Source organism: Saccostrea echinata, unplaced genomic scaffold, assembly GCF_033153115.1.
Source record: "Saccostrea echinata isolate AGI-Se365-2 ecotype Australia unplaced genomic scaffold, CSIRO_AGI_Sech_v1 ptg000037l, whole genome shotgun sequence".
Taxonomy (NCBI): domain Eukaryota; kingdom Metazoa; phylum Mollusca; class Bivalvia; order Ostreida; family Ostreidae; genus Saccostrea; species Saccostrea echinata.
In genome coordinates, this window is record NW_026889786.1 from 365,311 (window position 1) to 389,964 (window position 24,654).

The 24,654-nt window shown below is 32.6% G+C and overlaps 1 protein-coding gene across 2 annotated transcripts; it reads left to right on the forward strand.

Annotated features, from left to right (window-relative positions):
- The first annotated feature begins 63 nt into the window (after positions 1-63).
- On the forward strand, positions 64-24,294 carry LOC133200116 (E3 ubiquitin-protein ligase Rnf220-like). 2 transcript variants are annotated; one of them, XM_061335861.1, is made up of 15 exons: positions 64-183; positions 882-1,427; positions 12,354-12,480; positions 13,513-13,555; positions 15,086-15,163; positions 19,318-19,360; positions 19,891-20,006; positions 20,302-20,416; positions 20,836-20,932; positions 21,341-21,427; positions 21,537-21,568; positions 21,780-21,840; positions 23,104-23,215; positions 23,331-23,405; positions 23,862-24,294. In XM_061335861.1, exons 2-15 carry the CDS (start codon positions 899-901, stop codon positions 23,931-23,933), a joined length of 1,587 nt encoding a protein of 528 aa, XP_061191845.1. In that variant the 5' UTR covers positions 64-183; positions 882-898; the 3' UTR covers positions 23,934-24,294. The 2 variants fall into 2 exon arrangements, with proteins under 2 accessions (XP_061191845.1, XP_061191844.1); XM_061335860.1 differs by lacking the exon at positions 64-183 and having other exon boundaries at positions 777-1,427.
- The last annotated feature ends 360 nt before the right edge of the window (positions 24,295-24,654 follow it).

The following is a 24,654-nucleotide window of genomic DNA, read 5'->3' on the forward strand; positions in this document are numbered from 1 at the left end:
TTTTTAAAATTTGTTTTTAAAAAGAAGACATTTAAAATATAAAACCCAGAAGCACAGATTTTCCGAAGGTATCCCCCGAGTTATTTTTGTTTAGGTGTTATCCCAGTATGCTAATAATGGATAGAAGATTGAAAACGAGGCACAGACAGAGAGGGAAACTCTTGCAGTAATACTAGATTATAGGTAAATATTATCCACGAAAATACGTGTCATCTTTCGATTCTGTTTTAGTTTGTCACCTGCGATAGATAAAAATGGTATTCGTTATTCATTACATGTTGTTATTTTTGTTTAATGCGATAAGAAATTTCCTTTATTCAAATTGCAAAGTATAGAGGTATAACAGAATACTCGATGTAGATATTAAAATGTCGCAGAAATATATCCGTTCACATCCTTAACCGAAGAAGAAAAAAACGTAAATTTTTGGAGTTATATGTAGTGTAAAAAAGCTCTTAGTTTATGTTAGTTACTATATTTTTTCCGAAAGGTGCCGTATGTTTTGTTATTATTGAAGTAGGTGCTTTTGTTGACATTTTCCATATATGGCACAGTAGGAATACGACACGCATGCGCGGATAATTGACAAGCATGTCACAATAAAAGTGGGTTGTCCTAAGAGTCTGTATTTAAGTATTTAACTATTTGACAAAAGCAACTAGAAATGCTTAATTCATTTATTGCTAGACAGGAATGAAATGTCAAATATAACTGAAATTTGTGTGTTTTGAAATTTTTACCCACTTTTTTTTGAGGATATGTTAAAATTGAAAAACTGAATGTAGTTTTTCTGAATATGACTGGAGTTTCTGACTTGGCAATGTTTCGATTTAATTTTTGGCAAAAGCCCTTTCTCTCTCATCATGCTGCTGTTCTTGCAGCTTCACAGATTAATGCGATGGAGAATTCAACATATCTACCAAATCCACTGACTTCACCAGCTTTAATGGTTCTGGCTTCAACTGCCGAGGGTCACGAGGGAGGACGCTTGCCTGCTCCCCCTCACCCATACCCCACAAATTCTGAAGGAAAGGATATGGTTTCACCTTATGGAAATCCTCCATTCACTATGTATAGGCCTGGGGATCCATTTCCCCCACCCATGTATTCTGGAGTACCTCCATTTGTGCGGCCAGACCGAAACATGGGAATCATGCCACCAGTAGCCACCAGTGCATTTAGACCAGTTAGCACAGACTCAGAAAGTTCCTATCACTCGGCATTTGGACCGTCGGCCAAAAAACCTAAAATAGAAACTGGGTCGGCTGAGGAGGAAGAGAGAGAGGAGGGGAGTCCCAGATCTGCTACCTCTGCTCACATCAAGGAGGAGCGCCCCAACAGCATCAGCTCTACTACAAACTCAGAGGGTCTGTCAGACGGTGGAGAATTTGACCGAGGAACACCTGATGAGGGGCGTAGCCTCAGAAGTAAGTAATAATAAAATTAATATTCTTATTGATTTCTATAATTCTTATCTAATGTATTTGAAAAATGTACAATTATGTTTGATAAATAATATTTTCTTTGGCTTTAACATCAGTTTTCAAATGTTTTAAATGTTAAATCTAGATACAGTGTATAAAAGAAATTTTGAAAAAATAAATCATTATTATAATGTGATTCTTAAATTTAGCTGTAAGGGATTTCCCTTGTAGACATTTTGAGTCCAATGAATGTACATGTAATGCTAAGACATTAATTGTCATGTGTATTAAAACTAGTTATGATTGGAAGTGTGACCCATTGATGAATTATTTAGATTTCTTCCACAGAAATCTTTGTTCTTCTATTAACAAGTTTATATTTTAAAACTTTATTATTTTAATTTAATTGTTTTCACGTATTTTTCACAAACAAATAAATTGTTCAATATAAGGATGAGTAAATTGTATTCTTAGAATATAATTATATAATCATAAAGAAACTTACTTTATGTACTTTTTGAGAACTTTTTAAAAAGTAAAATGAATTTGAAAAAAAATATATTGGACACTAACAAATTACAGTACATGTGTGGAAAGGTATATTGATAATTTTTTCATGTCTCTGAATGTGAAATTATTTAGATGAACAAAATTTGAAGAAAAAACTGTTTTGCAAAGATTTTTTTAGAGCTAGGCAATTTTTCTGTGTTTGGGTGCCTCATAGAAATAAAACTCATTTAGATATCTGAATATATTTTTTTATTAATATTTTTGTCGAAGATGACTTCAAAATTAGAAGAAAAATTTGAGACAAAAAAATTGCAGATAAAAAGGGAAATAAAAAGAAATATTCCTATACAGAGTACTTAATTTATATGTTGTTTTGAAATATATTGAAATAATTTAATTATTAAATGCATCATTTAATTGGATAAAGAAATTATAGTTTATACCGTATAACCTGTGTTGCCTATGTCACAATGACTTATGTCAAAAATGTATCAATCCGCCAGATGCTACATTTAAAATATGAACATTTTGAAGGCATTTTTTAAGGAAAAATCATCTTATTTTCTACATGAATAGATGGAAAATTGAATTATAAGGAATGAATGTAAAAGCTACCCAAGTTATAGTGGTATAACCTGGGTTGAAACAGTTTACGCTTTTTTATAAACCGCTTCGTGATTTATAAAGCGTAAACTGCCCCAACCCAAGTTATGCAGTGTAACTTAGGAAGCTATTGAATTCATTCCTTAATAAAACTTACTGCAAGTTTCATTCTGCTCCTGGCTCAACACAAAAAACAAAACAAAAATGAATAAATAAATAAATAAAATTGAATTAAAAAAATATTAATAATAATACCGCCCCCAATGTTAATTTGTTAATAAAATTTTATTAATATTGTCTGTCCAGTGAACGATGGGGGATGAAATTAAAGAAATGTTTAACCTCAAATTTGACATTCAAAGGGTGGTCAAGTTCATATCAGATATGTCTATTCAACAATGGTCTAGTAATCTGAGTTAGCCTAGGTTATTAGATTATCAACTGACCATTGATAGTGTCATAAAAAAGCTAATTGCTGTGTTTTGGGGGGACATAGGAGCTTTATTGTGAGAACTTTTGACACGGAGGAGAGAAAAACTTTCCTGAAAAGGAAACGGTAAGTATTGTTAAGACTGGTAATTGTAAAGAGAGGCCATAAATAAATAGCATTGTACCTGTTTCAGGATTTTTTTAAAATAAGAAATGAACAGTGAATTTGTATAAGAATTAGGCTAGCGTAAAAAAAAAAAAAATTAATTGTTCCTTTTCATTGTATACATTATCTGATTCAGAAGTGATATTTTTTCTTCATTTTTGAAATGAAAATGTAACTTTTTTTTCTTCATTATTTTAATGAATAAGTGATATCATTTTTCCCATCTAAATAATTGTCAAGAATAATATCAGTTGATATGCTCACCATATGTATAATTTTCCTCAAAAAGATTTGAGAAATTTATAATTAATTATAATTTATTTTATAAATCAGGGCAATAAGCTATATACCTATAAATCAATCAATAATAAAAGAAATATTCTAGATTTTGATTTTTTATCAATATTTTTGAATGATTATAACATTTATTGAGCAAATTCCAATTTTTGAGAGAAATTCAGTATTTTTCTTGAGCAATTAGCTTATATAAATTGTTCATTTTCTTACTTTTTGCCCTCATTTCACATCAGGGTATAATTTAACCAATGATAGAAGCAAAATTCTGAATTGTCATAAATGTTTAAGAAAAATTATACTATTGATATATTTGAAATATTTTCTGATAAAATCTGGTTGTATGTTTATGATGTGAAGTGTTTCAATTTCAAATTAATAATAATTTAAAAATTGTTAATTTTTATTACTTCTAAAAAATTGATGAAAATTAAGACCATTTAATACAGAAAACAAATTTTATACGGTTTTTCTTCTTTCTTTTTGGAGAGTTTGAAGTTTTTATCTTAAGGAAGTGAATTTCATTAAAGAAATCACCTTTTTTTTCACCACCCCTCCCCTATGTTTTTTTTTTAAATAGTGTTTTTATGGCAAAAATAATGACTTTATTGATGTACATTTGTATACAAAATAATTTTGTTTGGGTATGATTTTAATATTTGTAAGTCAGTTATGTTCAACTTTTAGTAAAACAAAAAGATGAGAGAAACATTGGATAAAATATTTTGATGAATAATTATCAAATGGAAAAAAAAATAAATAAATAAATAAGTAAATTCTTGAATTAATCACATTTTATTTGAAATGTTCAAACTTTAATTTTCAAAATACATTCATAGTCAGACATAAAATGCATAAACCTTCTTTTTCCTTATTCATGTTAATTTAAAGCATAGTTTTAAAATAGTATGAAGTATAGGGAATTTAAACATTCCACAATTTATCAGTGCAAATTTGTATGAATACTATGACAATGAAATAAAGAAATGATAAAAATAAAATGTTGGGAGGATATTTCTTAACTTTGATATAATTGATTCATTTATGATATTATATGTGTATAAATTTGAAAAAAAATACACTGAATTGGGATGAAAATGTACTTATTAATATATAACATTTTTTTGGAAAATGACCTAAATTTTTAATCAGAAGATCCTTTCAAAATTATAGTTGTGAATCATGATTGACAATGATCAGTCATATAAATAGATCAAAAATGTAAGACAAGATAGTCACCTCGTACAAAAAATTCAACTGGTCCCAGGGGCAGAGTTCAAGTAGTTAGTAGTTCTTTGTCCCGTGTTCAAGCAACCACAAGTCCCCCCACTTTCTAAAATCTGACAGCCAATTTGTCAGAGAGTGATTTAATTTCGATTTAAAGATTTAATCAAAAATAATCCCTGTTACAAGTGGTTCCCAAAAGCCATTTTGTGATTACTATCTCCCATTTAAATATTTTCAAGTGTCTCTTTCAAATAAAGATCTGAAAAATAAATGTGAAAATTGATTAAAACTTCATTACTGTCGTTGTGTAAAAGGAAAATGGCGAGGTTGGACAGAATAAACAAGTTACCTTGGTAATTTATTGAACTTCATGTTTTTTACAGCTATGAAGCTTTATGGGTAAAATTTTGAAAGGAAGTGGTTTTTTGGGGGGCTTGAAGAACAGGCAGTTAGAGAACTTAAATTTCAGTTATCATATTGATAAACGACTTTACACAGGAGAGCTGTTCAAATGAAAGGAACTATTCATACCTCTTGTTTGATACTGGGAATTTTCCACGTAGACTGTTTGTAGTAGAATTAAAATCATCTAAATTTCTTTTTGCAATGAGTTTATTACTTTCTGGGTGATTTAAGAGTACCAAATACGGAGTTCTAATACAGAAGCTGATATATTGGAGTCAGCAGAACTAACAGAAAGTACCATGAGGACTGAATGATAACAGTAAAGCTGGGATTTTAGGCAGTCATTGTATACACATTTCTTCCCGAGTCGGTCTGTTTCATATTCTTATAAAGGGATTTAAGAATGCATAGTTTTATCTCAATTTCTCCTGCTCACTCGGACAGTTTAAATGCTGCAATATTTATTAGACATCGTATTTCCGTTTTGGAAACCTGTTCTGGTAATAAGTACCCTAATCTTCTATTTGTTTAGGTTTAGCAAGAACGTATTGGAGAGGCGAGTCAGACATTTATTTTCTGTCAGGGTAGAGTCCTGGTATTCAAATTTCAGGCTCTATCTGATGGGAAAACAGTTATTTATGTGACGATGAGGAATACTAGGGTTTAGTCATTATCACGACAGTGGGCTATACGGGCTTAGGGTCCAATAGAAACAAAGGTGATAGGACTGCGTCCTGTGTATTTATCACTTTACCAAATTGCGCAGGAACTCCAAAGACTTGTCAAGTCTAAAGCCTCTTGGAATACACCCCAACCAGTATTCATGGCACAGGATTACAGACCAAAGCAGAGTTACCATTAAGTGCCAAAGTCAAATTGAAACTTTTTTCTAACAATCTCCCAGTGTTTATAAGCTTTGGCCCAGAGATCAATTTACAATTTTAGTGAGAAAAATGAGGAATAACACTTAATCTTGATTTTTTTCAATGATTTTATGCATGAGTTTCATAATAGAGGGGTTAAAGGATTTGCTTTCTTTTGGCAGACAGATTATGTGTCTCTTGAATATGTCTTCATAATTGTTTGAAGTGGAAGTCATTGTGTTTTTGTGTTCTGGACTTCACTCCATTCTGAACTCTGCTTCAGTTCACCTAAAGCTTCTTTCCGTATTCTTCTTTTGTCCATTAAAACTTTTTTATGAACATTCAGAATCATACCTTTTATGTATGTTATTCATGCTGGTCACAGTTTCTCATATTGTTTAGAAATAAGGGCTTTTCCTTGAATGGCTGAATGCAGATTTGTGCTGTTTCCAGCTTCCGTCTGCTTTTGTGATGGTGGAGCAGGCTGAGAACTTTATTGACTGTGCTATGATTTAGTGAGTTTTGTGTCAGAACTAGGAACAGATGCAGGCCCATCAGTCCTCATCAAATAAGAATTTACCTGTTAACTACCTAGGCAACTTCCAGACAGCTCCAGAGCATTTCTAATGAGCTATGATCTCTCCATTTGTATGACAATGTGTTTATGTCTGTTAGGAACCCCTAAGCCTACTTCAGGTGTTCAATGGAACTTTAAAGATCCTTCTGATGTCTAATTTGACACTGTCACTTATTCTTGGCTGTTGTACAAGATTTTGCACTTCACACTCCCAAAAAAAGATCTAAATTCCTCCCCAAGAACATCCAAATGCCTCCCTAAGAACATCCAGATGTCTCCAAGAACATCCAAATTAAGGAACAATATACGATTAAATTTTGCTATCTTGAACACTGATATCTTGATTACCATTGATATGTCAAAGTGAGTTGGAAGTCTCTACCACTTTTTCTTTATGTATTTTAACCTTGAGAACTTGAATCCTTTAATATCTTGAAGTTTTCCTCAGCCCATCAAGTTTGAGGTAACAAGGTTTGACTGTATATGTCATGCACCCTCAAACAAAAATTCAGGCAGAAAAAGGGGGTAGGGGTTGGCAAGCCTTAAGATTAATATTGAGGTCATCATAGACTTTCCAAGATTATGTCAGAAGCTGAGGAATGATTTACCAAAGAAACAATGTAGGAGGGAAGAGTTTATACCAGTAGCTTAGACAGTGCCTGAATCTTATGTAATAAGTTGTCTCCCCCCACCCCAACTCTTCATTGACACTGTGACATCTTTAAAGCTCACCAGAGTGCAAATATGCAGTAAGAGATCCCTACTGCAGCTGTATGACAAAGTTTCTGTTGGAAAACAACCATTTATCTTAATTAATCCCCCATTGGCTTAAAGTCACTGTCAGATAACTTCCAATCTCTTACCTGCTATGTCAGGTGTATTGTGATGAATTTCTACCTTGATATATCAAAGGTTATCCCCAGTATTAACAGAGTGAAGTATTGATTTTGAAAAACTTTGATGCCAAGAAGTATTATAGACCATTTATTGTTAGTGAAAGAAAAAATCTTTTAAGGGAAAAAAGGCAGTATTACAGAAAATGTCTTGTTTAATCTGGAATATGGTTTTCCAATCAGTGTTCAGATCTACATGTATTGCCCAGTGGGTCTTATATAGAAAAATGGAGAGAAAAAAATGGAATGCTCCCCATCATATGTATGCTTGGAGTTGTGATAATCTTGCTTTGATACTAGCTGTTTGAAAAAAAAAGAGATTTTTTAAAAGCATTTTGTAATATGCATTTGCTAGCATTTCATAAAAGGGAGATTTAGAAATGTTATGGGATAGAGGTTAATTTTGGTTGCTTTAACCAGGAGTAAGTTTTGAAATCCAAAAAAAGTCTGTTTAATTTTCAAAACCCATTAGGAATGATTGAAAACTATGGAATTCTAAATTTTGGTTCTTGTGAAGGTGTATTAAAGTATACACTGTAACAGTTTGTTGAGAAATCTGTGATTGACTTTTAATCTATTTCATGTTGGTTTTGACATCTGTGGACTTTTGTGCTCAATGTTTGATGTGGTTAGATGGCTACTGTATTGTAAGGTTTAGTTTACAGTCCTTCATGACAGAAACCTGCCAACCAGCACTCCATTGTCAATTTAATATTTATTATTTTACTTTTAATGGGATTGGAAATCAACCTGCTTTCTATAGCTGTAAAAGCCATAGGGAACTCTTTTGTGTGGAGGTAGTTTATTGTTTGATTGCATTGGGAACTGCTATTTGAACAAGAGTTAGTACCTATGTGTTGATAGAGTTTAACAGATGGGAATCAATTTCATGGACTTGGAAGATATTAAATTCTTTTTGAGTCATCTACTTTGGTCATGACCCAAGATTTATTTTTTCAAGCTGTACTTTATGAGTGAGATATTTTCGAATGGATGACAGAATTTTCATAGTTGATTGATATTGAAGCAAACAAAGGTATAATAAAGGAATTGATCATTAAAAGGAAACGTGATTGAATGGTTTTGATATAGAGTTCTTCATAATTATGAAAAGGTTTCTAGGAAATTTTAAGTATATTGTCAGGATGATTGTCTTATAAAAAAAAAGATCTCTTGAAAAAAATTATGATTTTTTTGTTTTTTATAATACAATTTACATCATAGAATTTTTTCTCTATTAAATGGTTTTTGATTTTGTTCTTCAAGTTGCATCAGTGATTGTTAGTTGTAGGAAATAAAAGTGATGAAGTATAAGAAAAGAGAAAAGATCCAATGTTTGTTAAATATATTCCTGTTTTAGTCTTTGGACTACATGATGAGAGGGGTTTGTCTAGTTCAAGACATACTAGAGGGATCAGAAGTTGGCCTGGGATTTGCCAGCCAAAATCAGTGGTAGTCCTAGATTAGGCACATCAATCCACTTATTACCTGCACCAAAGCTTCAACAAACATTTCTCAAATACTGGTAAGAACCATGGGACAAGCTTCAAGTCTGTCTCCCCCCACCAATAGCAAGTCTGACCCTGTAAAGCAAAGCCTAGGATCTGGATGGGTGTGCCGGAATCTTAATTCCTGTATAATCAGGTGGAACTCAATACAAGTCATCTTATGGCCTTTGTCTTTTTTACCTGAAGGCAAATTGAACAAAAAGGATATTTCACTATGTAAAGTTTTGCATCAGATTAGGTAACATTATTGCATAACTTTATCATTTGGTATCCGCCCACAAAAAAATGCATTAAATTTTTAAAATTTCATTTTAGTAGTATCTATATCAGAGCTTGAATTTGAATTGATTTTTTTTTCTTTTAGCAGTGAGAGCTGCTTATCCATTTTTGTGGACTGAAATTCTTTATCAAATCTATGTCTGTCTGATCAGAGCTTAATTTTTGATTTATCAGATAAGTTTCCACTATATGAAAATCAGATGTTTGTTTTCATGAACATGTGTGAGAACAGAGGGAATTCACACAAGATTGAAAAAAATCAAACATAATCTCTGGAAGTCATATATCATGGGACAATGGCTCGATTTTTGTCAATCAGTGTCACTTGGAAGCTTGTGCAAATCCTCTGCAAACAGTTGACTTTCTCCTTAATTTCCAAGCGACAGGAATACCATGCAGTTCTAGTGACTTTAAAGTTTTTCTGTAAATCCCCCCTAAACTCTCTTCAAATGTCCACCTTGTGAATGCTCCCCGCAAAATTGTGTCTTATCCATTTTTGCATGAAGACCAGATTTGCTTGTACTTAGTGAATTTTGGAGGTAGAAAATGCCTTGAAGAGAATTAAGAGAGGATAAACTTGTAATGTATAATACTGGTGGTGTATAGATCAAAGATCAATTTCTAGATAAAGTCACAGGTGCAAATTTTTAGAGAGATTTTATTGATCAATGATCAAGTCCTATTGGTATCCTGGATTTTCTAGATGGTCTAATCAATAAAACAAAGAATTTAAGATGGCAAATAAGGGGAAAGTATAGTCAAACAAGTGCCATAGTTTTTTGAGTCAATAAGACCGTGATTTTGTGAAGAAGATTTCGTGCTACTCCAAAAGAACTCTTTTTCATCACAACTTTAAAAAGTCCAAAACCACAAGATTTATGATCACTCTAGTACTGTAAGAGTACCCAATATTTGTTTTCTGTTTAGAGAATTTGACAGGTTTATTTATCAATTGAGAAGGTACTCCACATGAAACAATTGCAATTTTATTACTCCTAGAGTTCTCTCTATCAACAGCTGTCTGTCTGATTGTCTGTCTGTGATTGCCTGTATCACTTTAATTATTTTGATTTCATAGTTTTAATACATGATTATGGCTATTGGCTCTAAGATCAGTAATCATCAAGACTTAGGGATTTGAGATTCAAGGTTGAACCTCAAATTCACGTAAAGGCTGGGACCATTGACTCGCTCCGAAACATCCCTTGTATTTAACATATATTTAATATCTTTTGAGAAACCAGAGTTTGGCTGTACAGTTGAACTTTGTATTTTGAACATCGAAATCTCAATACCATGGATATGCCAAAGTGAGTTCAAAGCCCAAATCACTTTTTAAGCTTCTGGAATCAATAATTCTGGGGCACATAGTTTTTGGTCAGTTCTGTCCACAGAAACTTTAACATTGCCCATAACTTTTGATTAGTTGGTGCTAGGGCTTTCATATTTCAGAAGTGTATTCTTTTTGACAAGATCTCTGTTGGGGTACCAACATATCTGACATCTTGACCTTGGAGTTTGATTCACTTTTGCAAATTTTTGCCAAATTTTAACCTTGGCCATAACTCTTGAACAGTTAGAGCTAGTGTTTTCATATTTCACATACCTATTTCTTGTGACAAGACTTTTTCTTGGGTACCAACATTTTTGACCTTTTAACTTGACCTTGGAGTTTGACCTACTTTTGAAAAAAACTTTAACCTTGCCCATAGCTTTAGAACATTAAATTTGGCACTAGGGCTTTCATAATTTGCGTGTGTATTCCTTGTTACAAATTCTTTTTTTTTTTTTTGGTTCCAACATTTTTGACATATACTTTTGTTAAATTTTTACCTTGGCCATAACATTTAAACTGTTTATGCTAGGGCTTTCATATTTCACATATGTAACCTCTTGACCTTGATAATTGATTTTGTCCTACTTTTGAAATACTTAAACCTTGGGCATGAACTGCCATAATTATGGGCATCAGTGTTTCACAAACAAATCTAGGTTTTTATATATTTTAACCTTTATATCTCAATTCCTTTGATATCTAAATTTTTGGGCCCCTTCAAGTTAAGATAAAGTTTGACTGGTTATGATTACAATCCATATGTTTCTTAAAGAGACATATAATGAGTCAAAATCATATTATATTTCTTTAATAGTATTTGTATCATAAATCTAACAAAACTATAAAAAATAGGAGTATAGTGAAGTTTTGAAAACTAAACTGCTGTGTAAAGCAGGGGTTGTATCAACTGCATCATTATTGTCCATGTCAAGGTCATGCGACTTTTATTTATACTGTAAAACTTGTTAAACATTGAACTGGAGCATGAAAAGGTAAAAAGTATCTCAAAATTCCCAGTGTACTGACATTCCACTTCTTGTGACTTTATTGAGACAATAGTAACTTGTTCAACTTTTCTGCACATTTGAGCAATAAGCAGGAAGGAGGCAGAGGCCATGCAAAATTCTATTTTTGTCAATTTTCCAGTTTTTGCATCACTGTGTCTCCTTAATGCCATCTGTAACAGTTAGTTACAATAATAAGGAGAGTATATGCCTGATTTTTTTTTTTTTTTTTGATTGGCAATATGTTCGGTATGTCATCAGCATTTATAAGACATGTATTTGATCTTCTGAATGTATCACTTAGATGCCGATTAGCGGTCTGTCTGTTTATAGACAGATATTGTAGAATTGGACTTTGTGAAAATCCCAACATTAAGATTTTGATTCAGTCTTGTCAAACAAAGAAGTGGCAATTTGATGGTATTTTCCTCCTTTGGTTATCTGTAGTATTGTAGAATTGAGGGGTTAGAGTTGATGTATGGAAGAATCTTGAGGAAACACTGAAAGAAGAGACATATGTAGTTTGCTGATAAAATGGATCTAGTCAGGGTTTTGTTTGTATAGTCTTATGATAGTCACAAGTTTACCAGTAAAACATTTAAATTGCAGAAACTTGTAATTCACAAACAGGATCTATTGTGAGGAGGAAAAAAAATCAAAAATTTTCAAATTTCAAAAAGAGTTTTATATAAAATATTTAAAAAGTCTATTTTTAAAAAAATGGACTTTTCGCAAATATTTAGTAAGAGAGAAGAAAACAATCAGAATTCTTGGCAAGCGTATGTTCAGAATTCTTGGCAAGTACAAAATATTCATGAGTACTATATATTTTCAGAGCTGAGAAAGAGGAGTGCCTTAGATGGGCAGACCCCGTGTTGTCCAATCTGTGGACTGACCCTGAGGAGTGGGGAGGTGGACTCTCACATAGCTCTGGAGGTGGATCGTCTAGAGAAAATCATGAGGTATCTTACAGTGTAGGACTTGCTCACGATTTTTATGCCCCCGCCATGAAATGGCTGGGGAATATAGTGTTACCCCTTTCCGTAGAGTTTTTCTATGAATTTGAATGTATTTTAAATACAGTTGAACTTTGTAATCTCGAACTTCAATATATTGAATATCTTGGATATATGGAAGTGAATTGGAAGTACAAATAGTTTCTTAATGCAATCTTAGTATCTTGAATCTTTGGATTTGTTGTAGTTTTTTTTCTCTGTCTTATTGAGTTCAAGATAAAAAAAAAGTTTGACGGTGTTTTATTATATTTTGGATAAATTTTTTTCAAAACTTACACTGTATCTTTAAAATCATTTTTTCCCCTGATAAAGTGATAGATGTAGTAAATTCAAGCACACTTGTATGTTGCAGAAACTGCATGTTTTATAAGATTGTTTGCCAGGATATAACATACTGTCATAAATACCCAGAAGATGTACAAAAAAGTCCTTATTGAATACAGTATATGGAATAGAGAGATCAGTATATTTCAGTAATCGACCAATACATTCAGTTTCTTCATCACTAAACCATTTGTCAATGATTACCTGGAACAATGCATCCTCACTTTCTTTCAGTCTTTTTTTATTGTGGATCTAACTATATTAGGCTGCAGTTCAATCGTACTCCTGCTGAGAGACATCAGTTTGGGTGACATTTGTAGAAATATACTCTTTCTTTGAAAGTGTCTGCTGCTGGGGTAATTTGTTGATGGATGCTGAAAGGGTAGTTCAGAGATGACAAACCTGAGTAATTGTCAGTTGATCCAAATTGAGTTATGTTTACAAATGCAGACAAACAAACTTCTGTCGCTGCACTGGGCAAAGACAGAAGTAATTTTAGGTTGTCAGACTGATGGATTATTCCACCAATCAAATTAGGCTGCAACAGATTACTCAGCCAATCAAATCAATCTGATCAAAGTACTGCTCAGTGTATCTTGTTTCACTGAAAGTCATTCAAACCTAATTGTAAAGAGCTTTTTCTTGTATTTTTAGAAGTGGTAGAAGGTCAAGGGACACAACTCCACAGGGCAGAAAGGTAATTATTGGATCCCAAACTTGACTTTGACCAAAATTTGATTTAAAATTGTGTTAGATGTCATTGAATGCCCCCCCCCCCCCCCCCAAGTTAAATAATCTCTTTTGGACATAAAGAAAATAGTTATTTAAATATAAGTTTATTTTATATTGTACCTGCATACAACGATATCTACTTATGTTTGATCTTTATGAACATGTGATTCTTCTTCAACAAGAAAAAAATTAAAACTAGAAAGCTAAAATATCAAAGAAAATTTTACATAATATGAAAAAGCTTTTCCTTTGTGTGGCATATTAGCAACTTCTGCATAAATCAGAGTGATGTGGGATAACCTTGGCACCCTGCGAGACTGTGAACAATCGGAATTAAATTACAGTCATTTTGCAGACAAGTTGCTAATCCCATTGAACTAAAATACTACATAATGATGAAGGCTATGAGGAATCAGCAGTAGAAGACTTACATTGAATAGCTGTTCTGTATCACATTGCCTAATTAAGCATACTTTATAGGAATTTTATTAGTAAATAAATGTGTACGACCTCCTAATTATAGTCTAGGGTATCTCACACAGTTTTTATTTTCTTTTAATTTTGAATAAACTAGAGGCTTAGTTAGAATCATATGTTTCAAACTGCATTCATTCTCTTCACAAATTTTAATCCATGTTATGGGATATTGGAAACTGTTGTCAAGACTTGTTGTAACTGCCAGTAGGCTGAGGATTAGGCTGTTGCAAATTTCTGAAAATTAAAGCTTGGTTCTTGTAAAGTTAGTCATCAAATTTGGTAATCAGATTCTATTGTGGTCATTTTAAAATCAAGCTTCTCAGGAATGCTCCAAGATAATTGTTGAATAATAGTTTCAGTGTTACTAGCACTGCATATGATGAAATTGCATCTTTATGGATGAGGGGGCGTGGCCAGACAATAATTGATGGACAGGTAGAGTTACCCGGTGTGTGTATCAATCCATCAGTGTATAGAAATTTAGGAACTGATCTATGCTTAGAAGTCACTCTTCAGAGTGTGGAGATAAAAATAGTCTGATTAAATTTCCTGTTAACCTTGTTATGACAGTAGTAGGGAAGCCTATGTGTATCAAATGACAATGATGCACATCACATTAGTCATAGGAGAAATATTCTGATACCTGGGAAAAAGAAATGCTTTAGTCTGTGTAAAGTGTATATTAAAATATACCAGTATGAGAAATAAAAGTTTGAATATAAAAAAAATTTTTTTTTAAAAATAGTAAGTGAAGTACAGTACAGAGGGTTTTTTTAAAAATGTGATAGTACATGTATTGTCAAATTTGATATTGATATAGGATTCAATTTATTTGAGATAATTTATAAGTTGATGAAGATTCTGATATTATGCACTCTATTCCTTTTTAATATCAGGTCATGTTTCATACAGTGCAATATATGAGTAATGATACACGCTTTGTCATTCTTAGCTATGCATGATTTTGATTCAATTTCAAGATTTTGATTTTATTGGGTTTTTTTTTTTTTTTATTTAGACTTTAACTTCTCCATCTGCTCACAGACAGAGGAAGGACTCCCCATCTATTGAAGCAGCATCCCAGTCCAGATATGATGTAAGTATTGTGTGTACTGTTAGTGCTATAGTGCACAGATTCAGTGGCTGTGTCTTTCATTCCAGATATAATATAAATTTTAAGTGTGCTGTCAGTGCTACTGAGCACAGAATCAGTGGCTGTGTCTCTCATTCTCTCATTCCAGATATAATATAAATTTTAAATGTGCTGTCAGTGCTACTGAGCACAGAATCAGTGGCTGTGTCTCTCATTCCAGATATATATTTTAACTGTGCTGTGTGTGCTACTGAGCACAGATTCAGTAGCCATATTTTTCAATCCCAATGTAATGTAAGTTTGGCATGTGCTGTCAGTGCTACAGGGCACAGATTCAGTGGCTGTGTCTCGCAGTCCAGATATAATGTAAGTTTGGTTTGTGTTGGGCACAGATTCAGTGGTTGTTTGTATGTGCTCAGAGTGCTACGGACAAAGATTTAAGGTTGTGTTTCTTTACCCAGATATGTGTGATATGAGTACCATAAAACACATATTCAATGTTTGTGCCTTGTAGTCGAGTTAAAATGTGAGTATTGTATATGCTATGGGTGCTACAGAGCACAAATTCTGGTTGTACTTCTCAATTGGTGAGTGCTACAAAGCACAGTTAAATGGTTGTGTCTCTTAGTTACAATTTAAGCATTTGTCAGCTGTCAGATTGTACCTCTTAGTCCAGATATGATGTAAGTATTGTTTGTGCTCTGAGTTCTACAGGGCATAAATTTAATGGTCGTACCTCATACTCCAGGTATGATATAAGTATTTGTGTGCTGTCCGAGTTGTGCTGTTGTTTGTGCTGTGAGTACTACAGAGCACAGATTCAGTGTGTACATCTCAGTCCAGATATGATTCAAACATAACTATTGTGTGTGCTGTCAGTGCTCGGAGTCACAGATTCAGTGTGTGTGCTGATAATCGCTGGGTCTTTTGTATTGTAAAAGGTCCATCACTCCTGTTCACTTTTATTTGTTTAATTTATTACTGGATTATTTGTGTAACACCTATATAAGACAGTCACTGTCTTATGTAAACTATTGTGCTGTGGAATTTAGTTAGTGTATAATGATTTTACTTTCTAAGTCACTTTGATTAATTTTAGATTTTGATTAATTTTAGTTTTGATCTTTTTACAGTTAAAATGACACAACATTTTTCAGTTAAATGATCAGTCCAGATATACAAAGTTATCATAAAAAAAATCTTCCCAAGTGCATATATTTTATTTAGGTGCAATGTAAAGCAATACAACTGAAAGAAAGGTGCCTGCAAATATTTCACCTTTACACAAAGATAAATAGCTTTAGCCCCAGTCAGAAGGGGTTTATATATTGATGGGGAGTTTAGTGTGCACTCCTAATCAGCTGATAATTACAGTGTACGAAAACTAGACCTGTTCATAATCAATGTACTCAGCATTGAAAGAATCAATATATAGAAATGTGGGACTGTTTAAGAAAGGGACGTGTAAAAGACGAACTGAGAACATGCATTGAAAACTGAGAAAGTTCAGAGCATAATTGCTCGTTTTGCAGTCATTGATTTGAGTTGTTATGTACAGAATAAACACGGTTGCTTATAAAGATAATTGTAATTTTCAAAAATTTTTCCACAAAAGATTTTCTTTTGTTGTTCATTGTAAAGAGAGCAGTGAATAATGGAAAGGGGAGGGCACAGGTACCCCTGAAAAACTTAATATAAGATGTTTGAAATGAAGTGTTGTGAATTATTTATTTCTCTGTGAATTTGCCTCTCTGTTGAGGGCAGGTTACGGTTAAATCCTATTATCAAAAGGCTGTAATTAAACGATAATCAATCATATATTGGCAAGCAGTGCCCCTTGCATTCAAACAAACTTTTTCATCAATTATTGTAATTTTACCACTTTTAAGACTCAGGGTGTATAATACATCCTTCATGATACTAATTAACAAAAGCACCCTGTTTTACTTTGCAAATACAATTTCTAATGTTGGGTCTGGCACTTGATTGAAAGTTTTATTGACACAACTGTGAAACGAGTTTGCAGTTACAAAGTGCCTGCACCAAATCCCAGCCAGTGAAATTCAAAAGGAAATCAAAAGGCCAAACAATGTGAAAACTTCACTTTGAGAAGTTAAGCATGTGACAAGTACAAAGACATGCCAATTTGTAAGGGATAGAGATGAACTTAGTAAAAGGAGTAAAAGTTATCAACCAAAAGAAGTTTTAAGTCTTTTGAAGCCCATGTGAGAGCACCTTGTCTTACAGATTTCCTAGGTCTATTGAAATCCTGAAACCTTTAACCAAGTCGGCTTCTAGCTAATGGAGAAATAATGATGTAGATAATGTGTCCAGTCAAGCCAATATCCCAAGTCCATTGTTAAGGCATTGCAACACCTTATGGACCCTTTATCAAGAGAAATGGCCATGTTTAACTTCAATGAGGAACAGTAGCACTAAAGGAGGATAACTTCTCTAAGCTGTTACTCTCCCAGTACATTATGGGATTAAAAGGATTAGCTCTTCCATATTGTCAAACATAGTTGGTCAAATATTTTTGATTGATGTAGATACAAGTTGATCCCGTTGACATCAAAGTCAATTTGTTCCAGGGGGTAACTAAATGTCCTGAATTTTAACAGTTGCTCCAAATTTGCCATGGACATTACTTAATGTTAAAGTTATTTTTTCCAAAAGATATATTAAGACTTGTTTGAATAAGTGAAGTATTATCTCTAAGGAAGAATGTATATAATATCCAAATTCATTATTTTGGTGATTATTTGATTCAGTCACTGTTTATTCTACTGTACAAGGGTATATCATATCTCGTAGACTTTGATGGATATCCTCATTATATATCCTCAAGCCTTTTGCTCTATGGAGTGACAATTTATTTAAATTCCTATGCATTAGTCATAGAAATTTGGTATTTTTTTAACTTTTTTCCCAGTATATGATCGTCACTTTGAAAGGTTTTCCTCATCTTGAAATCAGAAATTGATGACCATGTTGAAAACTATACAAAGTTATGCAAACCCTCATATTTTATTTTGGAGATTTCTTTTGAAGAAAATTTTAGGGATACTCATCTTGTTTGAAGTTTTTAGTGGATGATTAATACTGCCATCAATTTTTGTACCCAGGTTTCTTTCAACTAATTCTTTTTTGTTTAGATGGCATGACTGCATCATAATTACACTTTAGCATGATGACATGTCCAACAAGAGACTTAAGTCTGCCCCTGCAATCCATAACACTTAGGAAGTTTTAATTTGAATATCAGGGAGCCAGCATTTTGACAGGTATATAGATCACCCTGCTTATGAACTTTTTGTCCAGTTTCAACCAGATACTCCCTAGTCTCACTCTGTGACCAATTATATGGCAGCAACAGATGACGTACCTGGCGCAGAGAGACGGGAAGGAAATTCGAGGACACCCAATGCCTTGGACGATCACCCACGGCCAATTTGATTCACATCACAGTGTCTCCATTGTCGATCTGTTCAGTATTTGATATTTAGATATCTCACCACTGATACCTCTTGGCTGTCATTTTGAGTGTGTGTGTTTGTTTTTTTATCCCAAATTCTATAGAGATGCTTTTGAAAGTTCGAATAAAAAAACTCCGGTAGATGTTTCTGATATTATTGTTCCAATGTCATTACGTCTGAGATGTGTCAGTTGATTAGGGAAGTATGTAGTTTGTGCATTTGCTTTAGGGGTGAAACCTTCAAATGGAAAATCACTTATGGTGATCAAAAATTTGACAAATAGAAATTGATTGGGAAAATAATTGTTTTTGTGATTATTTTTTAGCAAAGGATAAGTGAAGTTTTGTTTTTTTGATTCTCTCTTAGGTGTAAATCATATGGTCCACCTTGAAATTGTATAACCCACTGATCTTGGTAGATTTCACAATAGTCCCAGTTTATTGTTAAATGATTTTTTTGTCCTTACCGTTGAAAAAGATTTTTTGGGCTGATACTCTATCAATGGTATCTCTTTCAAATCGTTGAAATGGAGACAGTCACCGTTGATCATATATTTCTGCCTCGTTGCAAAAAATAGCTGGTTCTCATTTGGAGTTAATTGCCGCAACAAATCATTATTGTGAAAGGTGTTGGGCCAGCTCATGCTAACTACATAATGCTCTGTGTTTTTTTTTATTTCAGACATACATGCGAATCAAGTGCAATCGCCAATCAAGACTTAGTGGTGAGTTTTAAATTCTTTTTTTTCCTCAGAAGGCGTGTTCTAAGATAATTTAATGGTTTTCAAGTGATTTAACTGGCTGCCATATTGTGGTGTACATTGCTCATCAGAAGTAATTGGATAAAGATATCTAAATGTCAACTTATTTATTGTAGTGATGTGCTAAATATATAACTTTCTTTAATAAATACAACTGCAAATAAAATGCCATGCAAACCATAGGTAATGTGTATCAATTTTCAAGTATAATGTGAACTAAAAGAATATAAAGAGTAAAAATGTTTGAATGACTTAGAAAATTTCAGTATATGTGGATGTAAAAGAGAAAGATGAAAAAAAAAAATATCAAACTGAAGTGAACACATGCAGCTTATTTGCTCTCATGAATATTGCAATATAATGCAGGTTTCAGATAGTTCAAGCCACATGCTGCATAACTAAGTGAAAATTAAAAAAGAACAAATTTAAGTAATGTATGATATACATGTATCAGTACTTATATCTCTGTAAAAATTATTCATTTGTGCTTGCAGCGAGAAGTAGGAACCGTAAGAAACGTCCAGATGAAACTGTTTGTCCTGTGTGTAATGAAAGAGTTGTCGGGTCACCAGAGGAACTCAATGCTCATGTGGAAATCTGCCTAAAAAGGGTAGGTATTTAGTTTATACAATATAGGATGAATAAAAAACAATTAGGAAAGTTTTAAATAGTGTTATATTGATAAAGTTTTGAAATATTTAAAAATGATATTTCAAAGGTCACACATGAAAATCAGTAGTACTGTCACAATATTTATTTTTATGAATGTGATTATTGTTCTATGTCACTTAGTATTATCAAAAGGTATTGTAGTCTAATGAACTATCAGACTGATTTATTTTGAGTGTGTGACAAGGAAGATAACTCTTATAGCCTTAAGTGATAAACAAGAGTTCATTCTTCAGAAAACTGATGAAGATGAGCCAGTGGATGTAGAGGGAGATGAGCAGTGTGAGGAGTATACCTGGGCAGGACAGACCCGAATCAGGGCCACCACATTGTTACAGGGAGGTCTGGGAGGTCAGTACCATAAAAATATAGAGATGGAAGAGGTTTGAATTTAATAATAATTAGCCCTTTGTGGTACAGCTCTTTTGCAGGGCAAATTAATAACTTCTGGCAAAATTTTTACTAGCAGAGGATTAAAATTTACTAAATAATTGCTGTTACATCATGAAACAGTCTATAACATAATCAATATAACTAAATATCAACATTAATATCTGGAACATTTCAGTGTAAAAATATCATAACTGTGAAAATTTTGTTGAGATAATTGATGGTTCAAAATCAAACTGAGACCTGAATTTTTAATATAGTCAAACTTTGACATACCAATTGTGCTTAACATATCAGTGTTTGAGGCATCAAAGCTCTATTGTCCAGTATAAAGCATTTACAAAACTTTGGCATTATGAAGGCCATTCTTTGATTTTCAGGTTCAGGTTTCCAGACATACAGCAGCAAGCGACAAATGGACGAGGACATAGATCTGGACGTAGACGGGGACGATTCCAAACAGTACGGGGAACCTCAGTATCCTTCTGTGTAAAAATACATGTACCAAAGTCTAAAATAATAGTCTGTGTATATAAAAATAAATGTACCAAAGTCTAAAATAGTAGTGTGTGTATATAAAAACACATGAGCCAAAATCGAAAATATTAGGGGATTTTCTCTTGTGGATGTTGGATTAAAAAGATTTATGTTTAAAATTAACACATAAGATGAATCTTTGTTACACAGCTCAAATTATGCCAATATTATAAAGATAAAAATTTAATTGTCTCCCTTTGACTGCACAATGAACTCTCAAAAATGAAAATAGATGGATTACTTTGGTCATGAGACTTGTAGTATCACATTTAGAAATGGCTTGAAGCATACTTAGAATTTATTTAATTAAAAAAAAACCTATTCTTTGATTTGCCTTAATTGGATTAGATTTAGTGAGGCAGACATAATACCTTGCTCCTCTGAGGAACCTGGTGAGGACAGAGAGAGGGCAGCCCTCCGAGGAGCTATACTGGGGTAATGATTAAAATATTTATCTTAAAGCCTTGAATTTGTCACTGAATGGCAAACTTTGTAAAAATTTTACCCAAAGTATTTTAGTACTCAGCTTCTTTTTGATTTACAGCTCTTCATCTTCTACAGCTGAGGTCAATACAGGTAAGTTTATCAATTTTATTATTAAATTTGACAATGCAAGAGAACACTGTGCATATAAAAATAAAATATAGATGGATGTACAACTATGTGAAAATGTGATACAAATTAGTGTTCTTTGTGAAAATATGAATCACTCTTGAAAATTACTGTCAGAAAGAAACCATTATTCCTTTTCTGCTTTAGTTAACTTTGTGGTTCATATTTTTTTCAGATTTTCAAGTCGACTCGGACAGTCCAGATGAGAATGGAACAGATACCTACACACAAAATAGGTCAGAGACAAACAATAAAATACTACAGCAACAATTAAATAGGACAGAGACAAAAAATAAAATACTACAGCAAGAATTCAATAGGTCAGAGACAAACAATAAAATACTACAGCAACAATTGAATAGGTCAGAGGCAAACAATAAAATACTACAGCAACAATTAAATAGGTCAGAGACAAACACTAAAATACTACAGCAACAATTAAATAGGCCAGAGGCAAACAATAAAATACTACAGCAACAATTGAATAGGTCAGAGGCAAACAATAAAATACTACAGCAACAATTAAACAAAAATCTTTTTTACAATTCGAAAACTCATTTGTAAAATTTTTGGAAACAAAATTGTTCAGTATAAAGTAGGGTGGTTTGTCAATGAGTACTAAGTCAGAAGGTGTAAATGTCAATTACTAATATCACCACTCAGTAACTTGGGGAAAAAAGGTACAAACCTGCAATTTTTACTTTCAAATTTTTTTTTTAATTTCAAATAAATTGCATAGGTTTAAACACGTCAAGGTGCTGGTAATTGTTTAATGTTTATATATGCGGCAAATGTGAAACAAATGTTGCAGTTAGTCTACTGATGGCTGATTTTATCCTGGAGCAGGTTGCTCATTCTCTCATATTTTAATATGTAACATTCAAAATTAAATGACAAAAAATTAACTTGTATTCTATTAATAAAAAAACTCAAATATAAAGTGTTCACTGAGAAAGCATTAGAGAGAGATGTCAGTGCCAAAAGTGAGATTTTAAAATTTTTTAGACAAATTATCTTACATTTGATTAAATTAGTTCTCATATTCAGATGGACAGTTTCTTATTGAAGCATGTTTGTCAGTTACCTATCAGAAATGTATAAAGAATGCAGTAAAAGTGATACATGTATTATTTAACATTCATTTGTATGGCAGATATAAAAGTTATATAAATTAGATATAAAGTAACAGCCAATGTTTTCAATCAAGTAATCTGATACATGGTTGGAAACAGGGCTGCTTAGGCAGTTACAAGTTTTTTTAACCCGGTTTGATACCATATTAGAAAGTGATAGGATTTTCTTTATCAGAATTTTGTAATTCTGCAAGACTGCAAATAATAAATGCACTGTACTGAAACTTTGTTGAGTATCATCAATGATCGCATGTATGTCTTCATTTGAAGACCGAACAATTATACGTGTACCACCAAATGATATTTATTGTTGTCCATGTGTGTTACCATTCAAATATGTGTAAACAATAGTGCTTTCCATTGTAGTGCTGAAACATTCTCAGGCTCGGCATCAGAAGTCATTGCTGCTTTAAAACTAAAAATCAAGGATCAAGAGAAAGCAATAAAGAAGGATAAATCAAAATGTCTTATTTGTATGGTAAGGCTTCTTAAACATTGTGGATTTCCTAGTAATTGTCACTACTCAGTAGAGTCAGAATAGTAGGTGGATTTCCTCAAAATCTTTCCTTAAAGAAAGGTCTTTTACATTTTAGGAACCATACACAAACCCATTGGCTTCCATTCAGTGTTGGCATGTGCATTGTGAAAACTGCTGGCTGAAAACATTAGTAAGTTAAATTTATTTAAGAAAGTTGTCCCTCAGACCTCACTGGCAGTATCATATAATAAAATCTCACTAGGTTGAGAAACTGCAAAATGTCAACTAAGCTAAAAGACAGATTTTAATTATTCAACCAATTCATTTTAAAAATAAAGTGACCATGTGGCAAAATATTTACAAGACAAAATTTCCTAGAACACATTGCCCAGCAAGCAATGAAAAAATATCAATTAGCTTGATGTTAAATCATTTGCTGATGGTACTTAATATAAAATGTATGTATATACTTCGAAAAAGGCATCATCTGAAACCCAAGGTCAATCTTGACATATTTTAAACTTACTAGAATATGGTGATACTATTATTTGCATGTACCAGTCTTAAAATCCTTTGTTGGATATGAAAAATCAAAAATATTGATTGGATATGCACTATTATAGTATACTACTAATTGTGTTTTCAGGGTGCTAAGAAGTTATGTCCACAGTGCAATATGATAACAGCGGCCCGGGATCTGAGAAGGATTTATCTGTGAAAAAGTAGGGCCCTGGATAGAGAAAACGGTTACAAAGACAACACTACTGGCATCTGCCTCTATAGCTGTGATTATATAGTGCTTGTGAACCATGTGCAAAGACACAGAATTCACACCTCAGATTTTAAATTATGCAAAATATTAAATATTAAAAAAAGAATATGAGATGTAGAATGTCAGAAATGTGATGTGTGGGTGAAAAATATAAAAAAAAAAAAATGCTGGTGTAGATTTTCATCCTTCATCATCACTGTGTAATTTTGTTTTGTTTCATGAAATGTATTATCTTCAAATTTTCCAGATACATGTATACCATTTTGACTTTGATTTTTATGATTAAAATATGATGCTTACTAGTTAATGTTCCATGTCCTGTTTATGACTTCAAGCAGGTAACCTGCAACACATTTCCTCTTCTTTGTCTGGTGTCTTCAGTTACTTATCAAAAATTTGTAAGGGACAAAACTTTTGATTGATTGCCATTTGGACTTCAATTTTACATAATAATCCCTGGCTTTTAAAGTTGCAGTCATCTCCATCTGAATCATTTTTTTTAAGATTATATATATATATATATATATATATATATATATATATATATATATATATATATATATATATATATGTACATGTTTATAAGTCATCCATGCACATATTTATAGCTCACCTGAGCTGAAGGCTCGAGCTTTTCTTATCAAAATTTGTCCATTATCTGCTGTTT